The sequence below is a fragment of the Rutilus rutilus genome, assembly GCF_951802725.1.
Source record: "Rutilus rutilus genome assembly, chromosome: 21".
NCBI classification, from domain to species: Eukaryota; Metazoa; Chordata; class Actinopteri; order Cypriniformes; family Leuciscidae; genus Rutilus; species Rutilus rutilus.
In genome coordinates, this window is record NC_140226.1 from 20,410,150 (window position 1) to 20,429,044 (window position 18,895).

Below are 18,895 nucleotides of genomic sequence, written 5' to 3' on the forward strand. Positions count from 1 at the left end.
AGAACAGAGAAATAAAGCTTGAGACTGTCATGTAGGATTGAATTTATCTCCCATCGCAGCCTTTTCCTAAGCCACAGACCTCTGAAACTTGTCATTTAAAGCTCCCTCTTGTTAACTACCTGTCATTTAAGTGATATATTGTCATGGTGTCATAATGCTCTGAAGGCAAATGTGCTTTGTTAAGGTTGATCCATAAATTAGTGTTTCTGATTCTTGTGTTGTTCTGCACAGGTGTGTTGTTATTTCAAGCTTCACACATTCTGTCATAGCTCTGTTTCCGGTTGGTTGTGTGTGCGTGGTCCAGGTAAACCCTGTGTTGTGGGGCGTAATACCTGAAATTTTTGACCTTGGAGAAATGGTTTGCACCCTATGAGGAAAACAGCTTATAAATACTAAATGTTATTTTTTTATGTAAAAATGCAGAGCGTTTTCTGTGAGGGTTGTGTTTAGGGTTTGGGAATAGAATATACAGTTTGTACAGTATAAAAATAAATATGTTTATGTATATGTTTAAAACATGAAAACTCAGTATGTGTGTGTTTGCTCTCTTCCCTCAAAATACTGTAGATCATGAATGGTTTCACACGCCTTTATCTAGTCATATTATGATTATGTTATATTATACTATACATTTCTATTGTTTTAATAAGAAAGTAATAAATTATAAACACAACAGGTCACTATTAAAAAAAAAACAATTATTTTTTTCAAGAATACATTCTGTAAATGTCAAAATGTCTATAAAAATAAGTTTTGTCAGATCTAATTTGATATCAGGGGACAAATTTTTTACACTACAGAGTTTTTATCAAACTCTTAGATGGTTGAAATAGTTGTTGCTAACAAGTTAACATGCAGAATACTCGCACCTCGACTTAATTTTTTAAGTCAAGTCTGATTTTCCCACTCAAAGTTAGTCAGACATCTGTTCTTATCTCTTTTCTTCGTTATGGAGTCTGTGGGGTAAGAAAGAAAAAGATAAGCTTCAAAGAGTGTGTAGACTAAACAAGCAGTCACCATCCTGGCTTTTTTCCCCGCTCATTGACAGACTGTGTCATGAGGATATGCTGTTATAGTGCACAAGTTCTGGAAGTAAAAAAATGTCATTCATCTTCACCATAGAGAACCTTGAGTTACAATGAGTATCAGTTTAACACATGGTATATGCCACTGTATTGAAGCAAACGTGTGTGTGTGTGTGTGTACTTGTACAACTATCTTTGTGAGGACCAGTTTGAGTTTTAGACCATTGGAGTGAGGACATTTTGGCCAGTCCTCACTTTCTGAGACCCCTTTAAAGGCCTGTTTTGAGGGTCAAAACTGGTTTTTAGGGATAAGGTTATAATTAGGTTAAGGGTAGGTTTAGGGTCAGTGTTTGGGTTAGGCACTAGTTGTGATGGGTAAGGTTAGGGTAAGCGGCTAGAGATTGCATTGTGTCAATGAATGTCCTCATAAAGATAGATGTACGTGTGTGTGTGTGTGTGTGTGTGTGTGTGTGTGTGTGTGTGTGTGTGTGTGTGTGTGTGTGTGTGTGTGTGTGTGTGTGTGTGTGTGTGTGTGTGTGTGTGTGTGTGTGTGTGTGTGTGTGTGTGTGTGTGTGTGTGTGTGTGTGTGTGTACTACAGTTCAAAAGTTGGTAGGTAAGAAGTAGTCTTTTATGCTCAAGGCAGCATACAGTAATATAAAATGTATGATTGCAAAGCTGAATTTTCAGCATCATTACTTCAGAATTCTTGAAATCTTCAGAAATCTTAATTCATTCTAATATGCTGATTTGCTCAAGAATAAGAACAATTCTTAATATCAAAGTTGAAATCGTTTTGCTTGTTAATATTTTTTGTGTGAAACTGTGATACTTTTTTTTTTTTTTTTCAGGATTCTTTGACGAACAGAAAGTTAGGAAAAGTCTTTACTGTCAATTTTGGTCAATTAATCAAAATTCAGTTAGATGCATTACAATATATTTCATATATACATGTTTGTTTACATACATTTTTTGGGGAAAATACTCCTGAATCCAGTGCTGCTAAACAATTTGGGCTGTCACTTGTAGTTTTGCTGTCATTCCAAATGATAACAATGACTGTCAGCAAAACAGATTTTCTTCTCGTCATGTTTGTTATTGACTCGTGAGTCGTTATGTGTAGAAAGTACTGTGATAACGAGAGAACAGCTTGCGTGTCTGTGCCAGGATCTTATTGTGTGTGATAATAGTCGTGCGTCAGTCGGTCCGCCTCGTCTCTCGCTGACCTTCATTGTCGCACACACATGAGCCTCATGAGAAACTCCTCTATTCCACAGAATGACTTCACTGTTCCTCTGACCCTCGTCTGAAAACACAGCTGAGAGGAAAGCACTGTTGCATCTGTGTGTGTGTGTGAGAGAGAGAGAGCTGCAGAAAAAGATAAAGGGTTTTTCTATCCCTCCCTGTCACAGATTGTCCGGAGTCACTCATGTCTGTGCATGTGCGTGCGTTTCCAGTTTGGATGTAATAAGTGGGCCAACAGTGACGAACTGCCACTCCAATGTCATGGTACACTTGATTACATATCTGACTTTGACATACTGTGTCGCTTGCTGACAGGGTGGGGAAGACATTTTTAGCCCAGTATGTTCTGGTGGTGTAGTGTTCTGCAATGATAACAGAAGTTATATCAGTGCAAAATGAACAAACAGAGGCCAGATTTTGAGTGATTGTGGACTGAAGGTTAAGCTTATGAGAGTCATCATGGTTGAATAGGACTGCGCTAAGTCAGAGCAGATGTGATGGTTTGGTGAATTGTGAGGAGATTGAGATGATTTGCTCCGAGTTATCAGCACAGTTAAGATCAAATTCATTTAATAAAACTATTTAAATTTGGTAGGTATGCTAATTTTGTATTTATAAACTTAAAGCTGAGTTTTTGTTAACTTGGAAATTTAAAGCTGATGCGTGTGTAATTGTGCACCAAGTGAAAAAAAAAAATGTTTCCATTCAGGTTTCCCCAAACACTCTAGGGTTAAAGTTATTGTTTAGTAAAACAGATAGTCCCGCCCCTAACTGACACCATTGGTTGACCCATTGTTTCTGTGTCAGGATGAGTCTTTTATTATTTGTTTTAATGTTTGTAATTTTTTTTATTAAAAATCAATTTGATATTTTTGGGTGGCATAAAATGTCACGGAAGTAAAAGTGTCCTGATATCACAATGAAGAAAAAGGCCTCTTTAAAAGAAGGAAATTATTAAAAAGAAAACCTTAAAATTGCAGTGAATGGAAGAAAGGGCAGATATTTTTCAATACTTCCATATTGTGACATATATCCCTAGTGTAACAGACTGTCTGTGTTACTTGGCTCTGTCTATCGCTTGTTAATTGGATTTTGATGTGGGCATTGCACTCAAAAACAAATACAAACTTACAGTCAGTTCACCCATCATTTTTGGGTGAACTATCCCTTTAAGAACAAATTCAATTAGGCAGAGAGTTTTCGTGAGTAAGTTCAAATGTGCGTACAAATGCGAACAGTGTACGCAATTATTAGTGAATGATTCCCAGTGTCTCCCATTTATAATGTTTATATACATTTAAATATTCAAAGAAATCATATGATCAACTTTTATGGTGCTTTTTCGGTCCTTTTGGAGCTTGATGGCCCCTGATCATCACAATGACGATAATTTATCATTTAACATAACGATTATTTAAAAAATTTTTTTACTTTTGTGTTCCTGGAAAATACAACATCATATGAGTTTGAAACAAACATTGAGGAGGATGGGTAAATAATAGCATACTTGTCATTTTGGATGAGCTATTGCTTTAAGCTATGAGGTCATTCTTGTGTGTGTTTGTGTGGGTGAACTCTGTCTCTGTGGCTAACCGCTGTCTCTCTGTTCCTGTAGGTTTGTTAAAGTTGGCGAAGGATCTCTCCCTGATCATCAGTGCGTGTCTCAGAAGAGCGTGTTCAGCATGGACGTGGAGGATTTCCCCCCTCCTCCACCAGACCGTAAGCAGATCCGTCCTCTCACAGCTCTCAGCACACAGACTGTTTACTTTGACAAGAGGACAGTGTGTTTCTGGCACAAAAATGTGAATGCCAATTTTTGTCAAAGCATCTAAAAGCAGCAGGGGTTTTACTGACGAGTATCATGGTCATATTCACTCTCACTGTGTCGAATGCACAGGAATGTCATGCTTATAGGAGCCTGAAGGGTAGAGAGGAGAGGAGAAGAGAATGAACAGTGTAAACACATTCCATGGCTCAGCCACTAAGAAGCGTGTGGGTTGAAGAGTGGAGGAACGCCAGAACGAATGCAGGGGAGGTGAAAAAAAGCAGCCAGAAAACAGAGACTGTGTCTTGATGCAGAGAGAATGACAGAAGAGTGAAATATTAGTTTAACTAATTAAAGTAGTGCTGTAATTAAAGGGATTGTTGAAAATTATTGTCATTTGCTCCCTCATATCATTCCAGATCTGTACGTCTTCGTACATACCTATTCACAACTTGTACACTTTGATTCTATGAGGTAATTTTCGTTGTGCAATAGTCTACACACATTGTTGTGAGGAAGTTTGATTTTTAAACTTTGAATTTAAAGGATTTATATTTACTAAAAATTATAATGAATGAACTAAATATGTATTCGGTCTTTAAAGACTTGTTTAAATGATAAAAATTCTTATTTGCTAAATGCCAACAGTATATGAGAAAGTATTAGACCATTTAATTTCTCTATTTTCTAAAGTTTTGTCTAATAATGTATAGGTCCTGTGCGTCTGCACTCCGGCACTGGCATTCTCAGCGCTGTCTATCGATAAATTAAGAAAGCCAATATTTCCGTAAAATGTGATACATCTGTCTGCCGCTATTCAGTATAACTGTTTAAAACCATAAGCCCATTTAACCATAAAAGGTTCATTTTTGTCAGCAGATCTTTTCCAAAACAGCAACTGAATAATCTGCATCGTAAGGAATGAGACCCATTTGAGTCGATAAGCTAATGTTAAAGTTTAAACTAAAACTGCACACATTCCACATTATTTTAAAGCTCTTACTGCATGAATATTCACCATCGGTCATGTTTTTGGGAATATACGGAAACTCCTTCGTGCTTTATCTCTGTCTTACTCCAGTCATTAACACTGAGAGCTGATAAAGCCACTTTCAAATCTCTCAGTTCATGCCTCAGTGATTCTTTCTCAAACTAGTGTTTTTTTCCCCATTACACAGTTAAAAGGCTAGTTCACCCAAAAATGAAAATTCTGTCATTAATTACTCACCCTCATGTCTTTCCAGACTCGTAAGACCTTTGTTCATCTTCAGAACATAAATTAAGATATTTTTGATGAAATCTGAGAGCTTTCTGTATAGAAAACCCTCCATAGACAGCAACGCAACGACCACTTTGAAGGCCCAGAAAGGTAGTAAAGACATCGTTAAAATAGTCCATGTGACTCCAGTGGTTCAATCTTAATGTTATGAAGCAACGAGAATATGCACGAATTTCTTCTCTTCTGTGCCAGTCTCCTATGCTGTTTACGTTGTAACCACAGTGCAGCGCTTCAAAGGTCATAGTTTTGATGCTGTTTTAACATGGAGTCAGATTGTTTAGTTGTAAATTGTTCATTCACATTACTGGGTACATGGAGATTGTTTTTGTTTGCATGCCGACTGTCATGTGTAGCTGTAAGGCATGCAGGGACGGCGCTCCTACTAGCTCACACTGAATAAAGATGACATCTCATCTGTCAACAAGTAACAGTGGTAAACCAAACTACTTTAAGATGGGTTCACACTGTACAGTTTTATTGTCCTTGAAAATTGTTGCTTGTCAGATTGTACGATATGATTCCCGTGAGATCATGGGTGGAAGCAAGTGTGCATTTCCACAAAAAAATTTGTTTTAGGATATTGTGTAGAATTAAACCAGATCAAACTTTATATAATATAATAAAATATTATTTTATGTAACATGTACTGATCAAAAGTTTGGGGAAAGAAGCTTTTTTAAGAAGCTCACCAAGGCTAATTTTATTTGATTAAAAATACACTAAAAACAGTAATGTTATGAAATCAAATAATATATTCTTACAATTTAAAATAAGTGTTTTCTTTTTGTTTCTATCATCAGTGTCACATGATCGCTCAGAAATCATTCTAATATGCTGATTTGGTGCTCAAGAAACATTTCATATTATTATCAATTTTGAAAACCGTTGTGTTGCATAATAATTTTGTCTAAGCCATGACACTTTTTTTTCCCCACAGAATTCTTTGATGAATAGAAAGTTTAATAGAATGACATTTATTTGAAATGCAAATCTTTTGGTACATTATAAATGTCTTTACTGTCACTTTTGATCAATTTAATGTGTCCTTGCTAAGTAAAAGTAATTTCTTAAAAAATAACTGACACCAAACTTTTGAATGGTAGTGTATACAACAATATAATGTAATAATGTAAAATGTAACACTTTAAACAACACAAATGTTGAAAAGAAACTCTCCTTATCAAAACATGAGCTCCTGAAATAACATTATAAAGAGCAATAACTAATGTAAAATAAGTTTTTATTTGACATGTTTTATTGCATTATGGAAAGAGAATGGATTCACAAATTGTGCTCCACAAAGTTTTTCTCAGAAGATGGCAATAAAGCGAGACGTGTGCACCTGGCTTTAAGTGGATTAGACTGAGAAATGCTTAGCTTATGGAAGTCAGCGACGGAAATTGGTCTGTCGGTTGTTTCTGGACTTTGCAGCCTGAAGTGGAAGGACGACATGTTTTCACTATGTTTGGAATCTCTGCTATTCCAGTGAGCAAACTCTTACCAGCGCGCCACGGTGGATTTATCGACTTTAAGAGATAACTGTTTCCGTCAGCGGAAACATGGTTTCCTGGGCAATGTTCCAGAGTCTTTCAGTTTTACCACTGTTCACATTATCCCTGTGAGAGGAAAAACAAACATTATTTAAGACTCCATGTAATGAATTTCAGTGGTTTAGAGATCTTACTGTCCGGATACTGTCTTGTTTTGTAAATAAACTGTAACAGGCTTAATTACAGTAGTGTAGTATAATGGTCACTGTGTGTGCTTCAGCCCTGTGAGGGAGGCTGCGATTGGACAGGGGGTCCAGAGCTGAATGGAGGAAAAGAACTCTCACATTACTCACATTTCTGAAGAGTGAGTCACTGGGTCAAGAGAATCCATGAACTGCCAAGTGCTTGCTTCATAATAGCCTCACCGCGTAAATCTCCCTCCTGGTCTCTTCTCTTATTCATCAGCCTTCTTTCTACCTTGCACATCTTTCATCTATACTGTAAAGCTGCCAATGAGTTTCTGATGTAGAATCATTAAAGACAGAAGGAAAAAAACTAACTCAGTTTCCTTAAAGAGACAGTTCACACAGAAATTCAAATTCTGCCATTTGCTCAGCTCCATGTCGTTCCAAACCTGTGACTTTTTTATCTTACACAAAAGGACAAGAATTATAGTTAAGTTTTAAAAACTTAAAAGGGAACAAAAGTACCATGTAAGTATCCTAAAAGTAGTTCATTCAACTACCAAGTCAATAGTTGTGTGAAGAACAGACCACGATTTAATGGGATACTTCACCCAAAAATTAAAATTCTCTCATCATTTGATTACCCTCATGCCGTTCCAGATGTGTATGACTTTCTTTCTTCAGATGAACATAAACCAAGATTTTTTGGCCTCAACTTTGTGAGTGCATATAATGCAAGTGTATGGGACCTCCAAAGACCAAATTTCTTTAAGTCATTTCACAATAAAGAAAGTAAATGGAATGACATGAGGGTCCATTTTTTTAAATTAACTATCCCTTTAAATCAGGGCTGTCCAATCCTGCTCCTGGAGGGCCACTGTCCTGCAGAGTTCAGCTCAAACCCCATTTAAACACACCTGGAGCAGTTAATCAGGGTCTATAGGCATACTAGATACATCAGGCGGGTATTGGAGCTAAACTCTGCAGGACAGTAACCCTCCAGGACCGAGTTTGGACCATCCCTTCTTTAAATTTAGTGTTAGCATTTTCTTTTTTGTCATAGCTAGCCTGTAATGTACAAACCAAACCACATGAGTAAGACCTGTTTGATCAATGAATTTATATTTGACTTATTTTTTTTCTCTGTCTTTTGTCCTCTGCTCCCAGTAGACATGTTTTCTCTTTAGCACTTCAAACCTGTGGAAAATAAGCAGTGTGATGTTTTGACCCCGTTTCCTTTCAGCATAAATGTGCTTCCTGTAGTCGGTTTTGGTGTTTGAATTTTTTTTTTTTTTTGTTCCCTTACAACTTTGTGCCATGTGTAACTCTGACTTTGAGAGCCAGTTTGAGCAGAGGGTTCTTGTACATACCCTAAAATTAGAGTTTGCTCTCAGAAATCTGAACATGTGTCTGTGTGAACCCTGGGTGGGCAAAGAGGAGGGTGGGAACAAACCTCAACCACAAAATACTCCATTCACAGACTTTGCTGGGCCATTTCTAACTTATCATTTGTCTGTTTTAGTGGTGCTCTCCTAGTAGAAATGTGCAAAACTACATATTTTCATGTGACCACAAGTTCAGAGTTTAAATATATTTTATTTTTATATTATGAAATATAAAAAAAGAAATCACACATATATATATATATATATATATATATATATATATATATATATATAATATATATATGTGTGTATGTGTATATGTATATGTATATGTATATGTGTGTGTGTGTGTGTGTGTGTGTATGTATATGTATCATGTATCTGTCTCTCTGTCTCTCTTTAGTGTTGGATGACGTAGATGAAGGTGAGAGGTTTGAGTTTGACAGCAGTAGTGATGAAGTCCCCGAGGCGGATCGGCCACCCCCTGACCCTGAGGGAATCTCCGTGCCTCCACCCTGCTCATCAGCAGCCAGAGACGCACCCGTGAATGGAACAAGTCCATACCCAGAGAACTTACTCACTGCAGAAGCTGATCTGCCACCTCCACCCCAGAACTGCCTCACTAATAACAGCCCTTTGTCTCATGAGCCCTTCCCACAGGGTGATCTACCTCCTCCTCCCATAGAGCTCTGTCACAATGCAGCAGAAGGCCAGGACAGAAACCCTCCACCAGCACTAGAGGGCGCTACAGGAGCTGCTGCACACAGACAGCAGGATGGTGAGTGTACAGTGGATACTAAAATTATTATTTTTATCTATGATATTTATTAAAAATGTATTACTTTCTAACGACTGCTAAGAAATCGCAAGATTATGATAAAAAAAAAAAAAGTGATACGTTTTATCTCAGATAGGCTTCAAAAAAAGTACTTATTTTCCAGATAGTATTTTTAACAATTTGCTTTAATACAATAACAATTATTTAATTTTGGAAACAATTATTTTATTTTATCTTCCACAAAATATTAAACAATATTTTTCTCACACAGTATAAATGGGTTTCTTTTTTATATATATATATAATGAGAAGAGTTCCTCACAGGGCGATCATCATATTTGTGTGTCCTTGCCATTAAAAACTCTAGTATCGACTGCAATGAGTTTTATGCAATGAACTATTGGCTGTCTGGGAAAAAAAAAGAAAAGTATATTGTGTACAGTTATTGATTGCCCTCTACAATGATGTCTATGTGTATTACTGACTGGAAATCAAATCTACAGCCGTTTGGGTGGTCGCCCTTTGCATCAAATTGCTATTTGTTTTGTAAATGCTTGCACGGTTTCTGAGGTTATATATCTGTCTCTTTCTTTCCTTCAGTCTTTCTCTTTCTTTCTGACTCTTAATCAGAGGTGGACAAAGTACACAACTTCCTTACTTGAGTGAAAGTACAGATACTACCGGTCAAATATTACTCCGTTACAATTAAAAGTTGTAAAGACCGATTTTTACTTAAGCAAAAGCATAGAAGTACTTGTTTTTAAAAGTACTTAAGTATCAAAAGTAAATGTCAATGCATTGTTTTATTATTGTTGCATTGTTGTGTGTAATACTTACAGTAGCTTATGCCTCTGAATAAATGCCTGCCCTCATATCAATATCACATGTATTTCTAGAGCACAGTTCCAGTAGTGGGATTGAATGTGAGATTAAGTGAATAAGTCACTCAATAACGTCCACAATGGTTTCGAACACCCAAATGGCCCTCAGATATTGCCCTATTTAAAGTTTTTTGGCTTTTAGTATGAATATATTAGCTTTACTGTTATCTATAAGCTAGTGTGCTCCAAAACAACAACAAAATTCGCATTTAGAAGACCAAACCCAACGTTGAAAATGAAAATCAGGTTGATGTCAGAATCCAACGCCAGATTGACATTAATCTCCAACGTTGGACAGACGTATCGTGGTTGAAAATGAAAATTGGGTTGACGTCAGAAACCAACATCAGTCGAGTTCAGACATCAACCCGACTTTCATTTCCAACCAAAATGCAACCAAATCCCCCCCTGACTGACGTAACTACTTTCTACTCGAGGACCTTGACAGAAATGTAGTGGAGTAAAAAGTATGATATTTGTCTTTCAAATGTAGTGAAGTTAAAGTAAGAAGTTTCCAGAAAAAACAATACTCAAGTAAAGTACAGACACTCAAGAAGTGTACTTAAGTACAGTACTCAAGTAAATGTACTTTGTTACTGTCCACCTCTGCTGTTAATGTAGATATAATCTTGAGTTATTTATTTGTATCATGAATCCTTCCCACCTAAGATTCACTAGAATAGCTGCTTAAACTCTAAACAAACAAACAACACGTGAGATTTCTATGTCCTGCTCTCCTACAAACTTCAAACTTTCTTGACAAGTCCCTGTACTTTCTGATCAATAGAGAGCAGAGGTGCCAGTGTGGTTCCCACCTCTGTGTCCAAAGTCAGCCCCTACTCTGTGATTGACATCGCCCCTATGCAGCAGCAGCTGCTGTCAGAGCAGAGCGGCCCTCCCTCCTCTCCCCCAGCCAATGAGAGTGAAAGAGACATTCAGGATGTACCCAGTAGCCCAGGGTTGCCCTCTGGGTATTCAGTGCCAGTGCCCTGTGGTTATGCAACGCCCTCAAATGTGCCGGCGATCCGGCCAACCTACACAACCCCAGTTATCATCCGACACTTCTCTATGGATGAAGATGGTAAAAAGAGAGATTATTCCCATCTGTTACCCTTTCATTTATTCTCTTTGCTGGTCTGGTAGGAATAGGGGTTCACTCACCATACATATCCTCTCTCTTTTCACTTTCTGTCTTGTTTCATGCTCTCTGTCTCTTCTTTTTCTGAAGTTTTGCCATGAGGAAGTTGGGGATAAATTTAGCTGTGGCTTTGGCTGCGATGAAGTTTCCTGTTTTTTCTCTAAAGTGGCCTGAATGTTAACTAAACTTCTACATGTGCATTCTCAAATGAAATGATGGTGAAGAAAGTAATGCAGTGCCAAATGTGTATATATATACATTCCAACGTAAAAAAAAAAATAACACCGTATATAATGTATATACAATATACTGTGTGTGTGTGAGTGTTTTATTACCATTTTAAATTCATATGTATGCACAATTGTTCATTATAATTCCAACCATTTAAGCTTTATCCTTTTAGTTTTAACGTTTTTAGAGTTATGATAATTATATATAATTATATATTCAGGCAAGTGTGTCCAAACTGCTAGTGTAGGTAGAGATGAGAGGGAGAAAAACAAAAGTATTGGCTTGAATTTTATAGGAGACTTACACATTACTGTCCCCTTGTGGTGTAATGTTTTTTTTCTTGATCCGATTGGAACATTTTTGAGACGCAGTTGAATGTTTATCTGTTAATGCATGAACTGTTTTGATGTGTCCTGCAGTGACTGTGGTGGGAGCTGGAAATACCCCAGTGGACAGGTGAGTGAGACCGCACAGATGCAGTGTAGTACTGCTTTACTAAGATGTCTGATGCATATTACTGTCCTTATGTTGTATGAAACATCTTGAATATGAACTACTTTTTTTCTGTATTTGTGTGTTGTTGTTGTCAATACTGAGATGCAAACAAATATAGAAATTTGAAGGGAAGTTTGTATATATACCAATTCCAAATGTTTTGTCCAGTGTTTTTAGTGAAGAGTGTCCAGTCATCAGAGAGGAAGATGCTCTTACTAAGTGGGTATCAGACCCAGCAAACACAGCCTGGATGGAGAGTAAGTACATAGCATTTTGCTAGGCTGATAAAATGCTTGGATTTAGTTTGTGAATGTATGAATGAAGGCTTGTTTGCCATGTTCAGCTGTGCTTCCTGTTACTGTAGAGAATCTCAGACATTTCCTTCCTTCTCTCTGAAGAACTGCTCAGCCTTTTTCAGTGGATTCATTGACGCATATTAATGGCCACTGCGTTGTTTTGGCTTGGTTGCACATATGAAATTGTAAGCCATGTGTGTTTGTTTGCATGTTTCTGTTTGTTTTAGGTCCAGATGAAGTGATTTATGATGATGTACCGAGAGAAAACTCTGGATCCACTACAGGTTTAGTATCTGGTCATTTTCTTTATCTTAACTTACTGTGTGATGCATTTGTTCATGTCTGTTAAGATATGTATTAACCTATCAGCTAACAGCCAAAATGCAGTGCATGTACAGCCTAATAGGGGTCAGTGTATATGTATGAGTGTGTGTGTGTATATATAGATTACTGTGATATAATAGTTATACTGATATATTACTATTACTGTTTACAGTAATTATATTACTGGTATACAATACGTTCATGTTGTGGTTCCACACCACATAGCATATACAGTATTTGTATCTGTTTTGGCCTGCATATTCTTTGTAATAACTACAATTATTAATAATTATATTCAAATTCAGATTAGTTGATAGATCCAGAATTGTATCTGTAAATCCCCCACCCCTGCAGCCTGGCTATGGAAATGTGAGTGAAATGAAAACTGAGAGTAAAATTTGCCCTCTCAGCAATAAGACAGTGTCATGTGACTGACAGCTCTGCTGTTATGGCTGATGACAGTCATGAGGGAATGAATTTGGACTGTTTTTTTGTAAAATGTGAAAACTGTGTGCATGTCAGACCCAGATGAGATGATCTATGATGATGTTGAGTTCGGGGAGGAGGGCGGCAGCAGCTCGCTGGACAACGGCTGGAGCTCCAGTGAGTTTGAGAGCTATGAGGAAGCCAGTGACACAGAGAACGGACATGGAGAGAACGGTCTCCCAGATGCCTTCGTCAGGGGCCGTGCACCCAGCAAGAAAACGCATGTGTGTATTTACACTACCACTGTCTCACTCTCATTCTTTCTCTCTTCTTCTTTTTTTCTCTGTAGTATAAAATGCAGCCGTTTCTTTGGTGTGAACATTGTGTCAGTGTAGTTAGATCTGATGTCTGGATCATTGTTTTTTTTAACATTTGCCCACAGTAATATTTAAAAACAATGAGAAAAGTCTTTAATCTGCCCATAATGGTTTTGGTTTTGTTTGTATGTGTAGGCTCTGATTTAGTAGATGAGGTTTATTTGAGTGAGTGTGTGTATGTGTTTATTTCAAAGTCTGGCCAGGGAATTGGTTTATTTTTGAACTGGCAGAACAAATTTAGAGTCAGATCATTTGAAACCTTTTTTGAGAGAGGGATTTGTAAGAGTTTAAGAGTGTGTATGTGTGTGCGTGTGTGTAAGGTCTAAGATTCATTGTTAGGAAGCGCCCAAAATGAAATTCTTTTAAAGGAATATACAAAGATTTTAATATTTAGAATCATATGTAATATTTATGAATCATATGTCTGGCATGCCATTGTTTGCAACCAACAAAAGTTTTTTCTTATGTCACAATTTTATACTTAATATTACTTAAAATGAATGCTCTGTCAATTCGATTCATTGTGATTAACTGAATCTAACAAAAGTTTTTGTTTATATAATATATGTGTGTGTGTATATATATATATATATATATATATATATATATATATATATATATATATATATATATACTGTGTATGTATATATATATATATATATATACTGTGTATATATATAATATATATAGCGTGTGTATATGTACATACACAGACAATCATGCACACACAAATATATAATATAATATATATATATATATATATATATATATACGCACATATTTTATATTATACAAACAAACTTTTGTTAGATGCTATTAATCAGGATTAATCGATTTGATAACACTACTTAAAATACATAGTTGTTTTTTTACATTTATTTCAGAATTAATTTGATTCTTTTGATGTTTGTTTGTTTGTTTGTTTGTTTGTTTGTTTATTAATTAATTTATTTTATAATATTATTTTTAATATTGGTCATCGACCCATAACGGGGAAAAATTATTATAGAAATAATTGTCAAATTATTATTGAAATATTATGGAATTTTATTGTCAGTGCACCCCTGTTATTTTGTATGGTAAACAATAGCATGCCACATAGACATTAAGAATATTAACGGAGTGAGTTTCTAAGTCAAACAAGGGAATGATGGAGTTATGCAGTAACTCGTTCTCTGCCCCCTGTTCAGCTGTCTGAAGATCTGACGCGTTTGAAAGAGCACTATGAGAGAAAGATGCGAGATCTCATGGCAAACACAGTGGGAACAGTAGAGCTACAGCAGCTCAAACACAAACACGAGCAGAAGGTAAAAGAACAAGAGCGTGTATGTTAGCCTGACGTTTCTAGAGGTGCTCTCTCTTCTCTGTGCTGGTGGTGGGCTTCTTCTGACCTCCGTCATCCCCACTAAACATCTGTTTGCATCTCCATAGATATAGCTGTTGTCATCTGTGGAAACTGAATGTTGTACACATTTTGACCTCATTCATCCTCACCTCATGTGTGGCTTCGCAAATCATTCTGTGTTTAAAATTGTTGGTATATGATTTTTTTCCCCCCTCAGTGACTGCCACAGCAGGGCACAACATTTATTAAATATTTGAATAAAGAGACTTTGAATCAGAGAAAATCTGTTGAGTTCTGCATGCACAGATTTGCAGTTGCAGTTGTTGTTTCTCTTATTTATCCATCAGACTTCATGTTCCCTCATCTCTCATTTTACCCATGTGGTGTCTGTGTCGATCTTTTCATTGTGTGTTCATTCACAACATAATTTAGTTAGGATGCATGTTTTTTTGTTGTTTTTTGAGATCCTATGTTCAAGTTGGATAGTTCTTCTCCATGGTGATGGGTTCATCTTGTTAATTCCTATCAAATTGATATGAAATATCAAGGGTGAATTCACTAAAGAGTTGTTCCGCTTTTGTGTCTGGGTTTCCTGCACAAAACCTCCATCTTACACTGTGTACATTTTTCTGCACAGATTTTGTGAGCTCACTCCTAAATGATGTTGCATGTGCTACAGATGCAGCGGCTTGTAAAAGCAGCTAAAGATGGAACTAAAGATGGTCTGCAAAAAACCAAAGCCGCGGTGAGAAAGGGACGATCTTTCATCCGCACCAGATCTCTCTGTTATGGTAAGAGCACAAATAGTACAACCTCCAATGTAATGAATTCACAGAGGATTGTCATCTTGATTAATATGCCTCTTCTGTTTAATTTATTTGATGAATCCATCATTCTTTCCTCAGAGAAGAAACCCAGCTGTTTTGATGAAGAGTCAGATCTGTTCATCGAGGTGGAGTGTTTTAATGTTGACCCAGTGCTGAGACCCGCACCTGATGGGCTTTCTCAACACCAGGTACTTTTTACCAACTTTTAACCAACTTAAAAGTGTGTGTTTGAGTGTGTTTGAGTGTGTGCGTGCGCGTGTGTGTGTGTGTGTGTGGTAGTGTATATATACTACGTACACACAAAAGTTTGGCGTCAGTAAGGATTTTATTTACTATTAATACTTTTATTCAACAAGGATGCGTTCGATTTGATCAAAAGTGACAGTAAAGACTTTTACATTATTATAAAAGATTTCTGTTTCAAATAAATGCCATTCTTTCTATTTTTTTCAGATAATCCTGAACAAAATATCACATTCCACATATTATTATCCACATACTATTCCAATATTAAGCAGCACAACTGTTTTCAACATTGATAATAATAAGAAATGTTTCTTAAGCACCAAATCAGCATATTGGAGTAATGGCTGCTAAAAATACGGCTTTTCCATCACAGGAATAAATTATTTTAAAATGTATTAAAACCGAAAACAGCTATTTTTAATTGTAATAACATTGCAAAATATGATTGTTTTTTTACAGTATTTTTGCTCAATTAAATGCAGCTGCTTTGCAAAACATTAAAAACATTGTACAGACGCCATCAGTAGTGAATGAAGTAATCATTCTGCTTAAAGTTTAGGTTTTGCTTAAAAAGTGTTTGTGCAATATTTCTTTTCTTTTTTTTAAACAGTTGGATTTATGTTTTGTTATTTAATGTGCAGACGTTCATACATTTTCTGAGTGTGACTGAAGTGCCCTTGTACATTTGTTTTTCTGTGTGCATGAACAGGTGATGAGGAGATGTATTCTGGAGATGATTCTAGAGAGTGAGAAGAACTATCTGGAAGCTCTGAAGAGAATTTTAGAGGTTTACTATTTTTGTCTGTTTTACCTGTGCTGCTTTACATTGCAGTGGAGAATTAGTTTTTTGTCATTTGACTGTCTGCACATACTCATCATCCAATAATGTAAATTTTTTTTTTTTTCTTTGCACATAACAGCAATATGAGAAACCACTGGTAGAGATTGAGCCTCGGTTACTGAGCGACCGCAAGCTTAAGGTGGTGTTTTATCGTATTCGGGAGATCTTGCAGTGCCATGCCCTGTTCCAGATGGCGCTGGCCAGTCGTGTGTCTGACTGGGACGAGCTGGAGATGATCGGAGATGTGTTTGTAGCGTCGGTGAGATATCTGATTTTAGGATTTAATTGATTTGTTGTGGGAGGACATACACAGCACTGATCATCTTGAAGATTTTTTTTTTTTTTTTTTTTTAAGAGTTTTAATACGTCTATTTCTAAACTTTTATGTTTTTACATGTACAAACCTTCTCCACATTTAACCATCTGTTGTGAGGTTATGTGTGTCTCAAAGTAATCTTGAACAGAAAAAAAACTATAGTTCATGACAGAAATTATCCCATTAAAAAGTATCATGGTTTCCACTCTTATATTTGTGCCTTCACCTCTGTCTCTTCTGCAGTTTTCTAAGTCTATGGTGTTGGACGCTTACAGCGAGTATGTGAATAACTTCAGCTTGGCGATGGGAGTGGTGCGGAAGGCGTGTGCATCTAAGCCCTGTTTCCTCGACTTTCTCAAGGTTAGACATCCCAAAAGAGTCCAGAATGTTCCTGTGGTGCAGTAATTACATGTCAAACAGTTCTGTACTTTTCTGTTATGTAATTCACAATAATTAGTCTTAAACCTTATTTAGATGATAATCTGTTTCATGTCCTAACCTTAATGCAGAATTAAAATAAATATCCAAAATCGGCCAATATGGTGGCAAAATAATGATGATGATCTCAATGGTGAATTTACACATTCAGGTCAAATGCTCATCAAAAGTGGGTGCCGACTGTGTTTGACTGGATTGCAAAAATAACAACTACTCAGTGTAAATGTAATATTGTTCCTTTAAACAATAATCAATGTGATCAAAAAGTAAAAATTTGACAAGGATGCATTAAATTGATCAAAAATGATAGTAAAGGCATTTACATTGTTACAATTTTTTTATATAAATAACTTTTAATTCTTCAAAGAATCCTGAAAAAATGCTTCACGTTTCCTACAAATATATTAAGCGGCACAACTGTTTTCACAATTGATAATAATAAGAAATGTTACTTCAGCAACAAATCAGCATATTCAAATGATTTCTGAAGGATCATGTGACACTGAAGACTGGAGAAATGATGCTGAAAATTCAGCTTTGCATCACAGGAATAAATTACACTTTGAAATATATTCAAATAGAAAAGCAGTTATTTGAAATAATAATAAGTGAAATAAGTGAAAGCTTATAATAAATAGCTATAATAAATAATAGCTATTTTAAAGCTATAATAAATAAGTGAAGCTTGGGTAAGCAGAAGAAGCTCCAAGATTATTCATGCTGTTTGTGTTATGTTCACAGCACCGTCAGGAGACTAACAAAGACCATCTGACCCTCTATGGACTGATGATGAAGCCTATTCAACGGTTCCCTCAGTTTATACTGTTGCTGCAAGTGCGTCTTACCTCACACACTCTTTCAGTACTGTTAATATTAAGAAAATACATGTTCTCCAGTACACTCATTGCAAAAAAATATCTTGACATCTCCTGAAGAGGGCGCCTCTTTCTTTCTCATCCACATCACATCAAGAGTCACTTTCATGTAGTTCATGAACTCGCATAAAAGGCAAAACTTTCATTGACGATTAAGTTTTCATTCACTCCATTTTTCTTTTGTTGTAATTTTCACAGGCTACTATAACATCTTCTGCGTCTCTTTGTAGGACATGTTAAAAAACACACCAGTGGGCCATCCCGATCGTCTTCCGCTTCAGATGGCTCTCACTGAACTGGAAACGCTTGCCGAAAAATTAAACGAGAGGAAAAGAGAGGCCGACCAGCGCTGTGAGATCAGACACATTGCTAAGGCTATGAATGAACATTACCTCAACAAGGTACTGTAGCCGCTCTGCTGATTGATCGCAGTTGTGCACCTCAAACCCGCTGTATGAAAGTGTGGGTGCTTAGTCAAATATGTCATTTGACATTTGGGAGTTTCACACAGCGTAATTAAACCTAGAGTGTGTCTGAGCCCTGCTGTCACTCATATGAAGTCAGTACTGAGCCAATACTGTAAACAGAACCAGCTTGAACGGTCCATACCATCTGGGGCTCTGATATATTTTGCTTAACTTTGCACTCTTTGACTGCTTGCTCTTTCCTGTGGATGGATAGGTGTTTTA

The 18,895-nt window shown here is 36.6% G+C and overlaps 1 protein-coding gene across 4 annotated transcripts in view; it reads left to right on the forward strand.

Moving 5' to 3' along the window:
* arhgef10 (Rho guanine nucleotide exchange factor (GEF) 10) overlaps nucleotides 1–18,895 on the forward strand; it is a 51,017-nt gene that overhangs the window by 4,729 nt on the left and 27,393 nt on the right. For 2 of the 4 annotated variants that reach the window (XM_084392947.1, XM_084392946.1), the window contains exons 2-16: nucleotides 3,884–3,987; nucleotides 8,776–9,150; nucleotides 10,819–11,112; nucleotides 11,820–11,856; nucleotides 12,064–12,152; nucleotides 12,419–12,475; nucleotides 13,038–13,225; nucleotides 14,509–14,625; nucleotides 15,343–15,454; nucleotides 15,569–15,678; nucleotides 16,446–16,523; nucleotides 16,657–16,836; nucleotides 17,137–17,253; nucleotides 18,073–18,165; nucleotides 18,437–18,607. In XM_084392947.1, coding sequence (XP_084249073.1) covers nucleotides 3,951–3,987; nucleotides 8,776–9,150; nucleotides 10,819–11,112; nucleotides 11,820–11,856; nucleotides 12,064–12,152; nucleotides 12,419–12,475; nucleotides 13,038–13,225; nucleotides 14,509–14,625; nucleotides 15,343–15,454; nucleotides 15,569–15,678; nucleotides 16,446–16,523; nucleotides 16,657–16,836; nucleotides 17,137–17,253; nucleotides 18,073–18,165; nucleotides 18,437–18,607 — 2,055 coding nt within the window. In that variant the 5' untranslated portion in view covers nucleotides 3,884–3,950. The remainder of the gene's footprint in view (nucleotides 1–3,883; nucleotides 3,988–8,775; nucleotides 9,151–10,818; nucleotides 11,113–11,819; nucleotides 11,857–12,063; nucleotides 12,153–12,418; nucleotides 12,476–13,037; nucleotides 13,226–14,508; nucleotides 14,626–15,342; nucleotides 15,455–15,568; nucleotides 15,679–16,445; nucleotides 16,524–16,656; nucleotides 16,837–17,136; nucleotides 17,254–18,072; nucleotides 18,166–18,436; nucleotides 18,608–18,895) is intronic. The other 2 variants (XM_084392949.1, XM_084392948.1) reach the window with 2 other exon arrangements.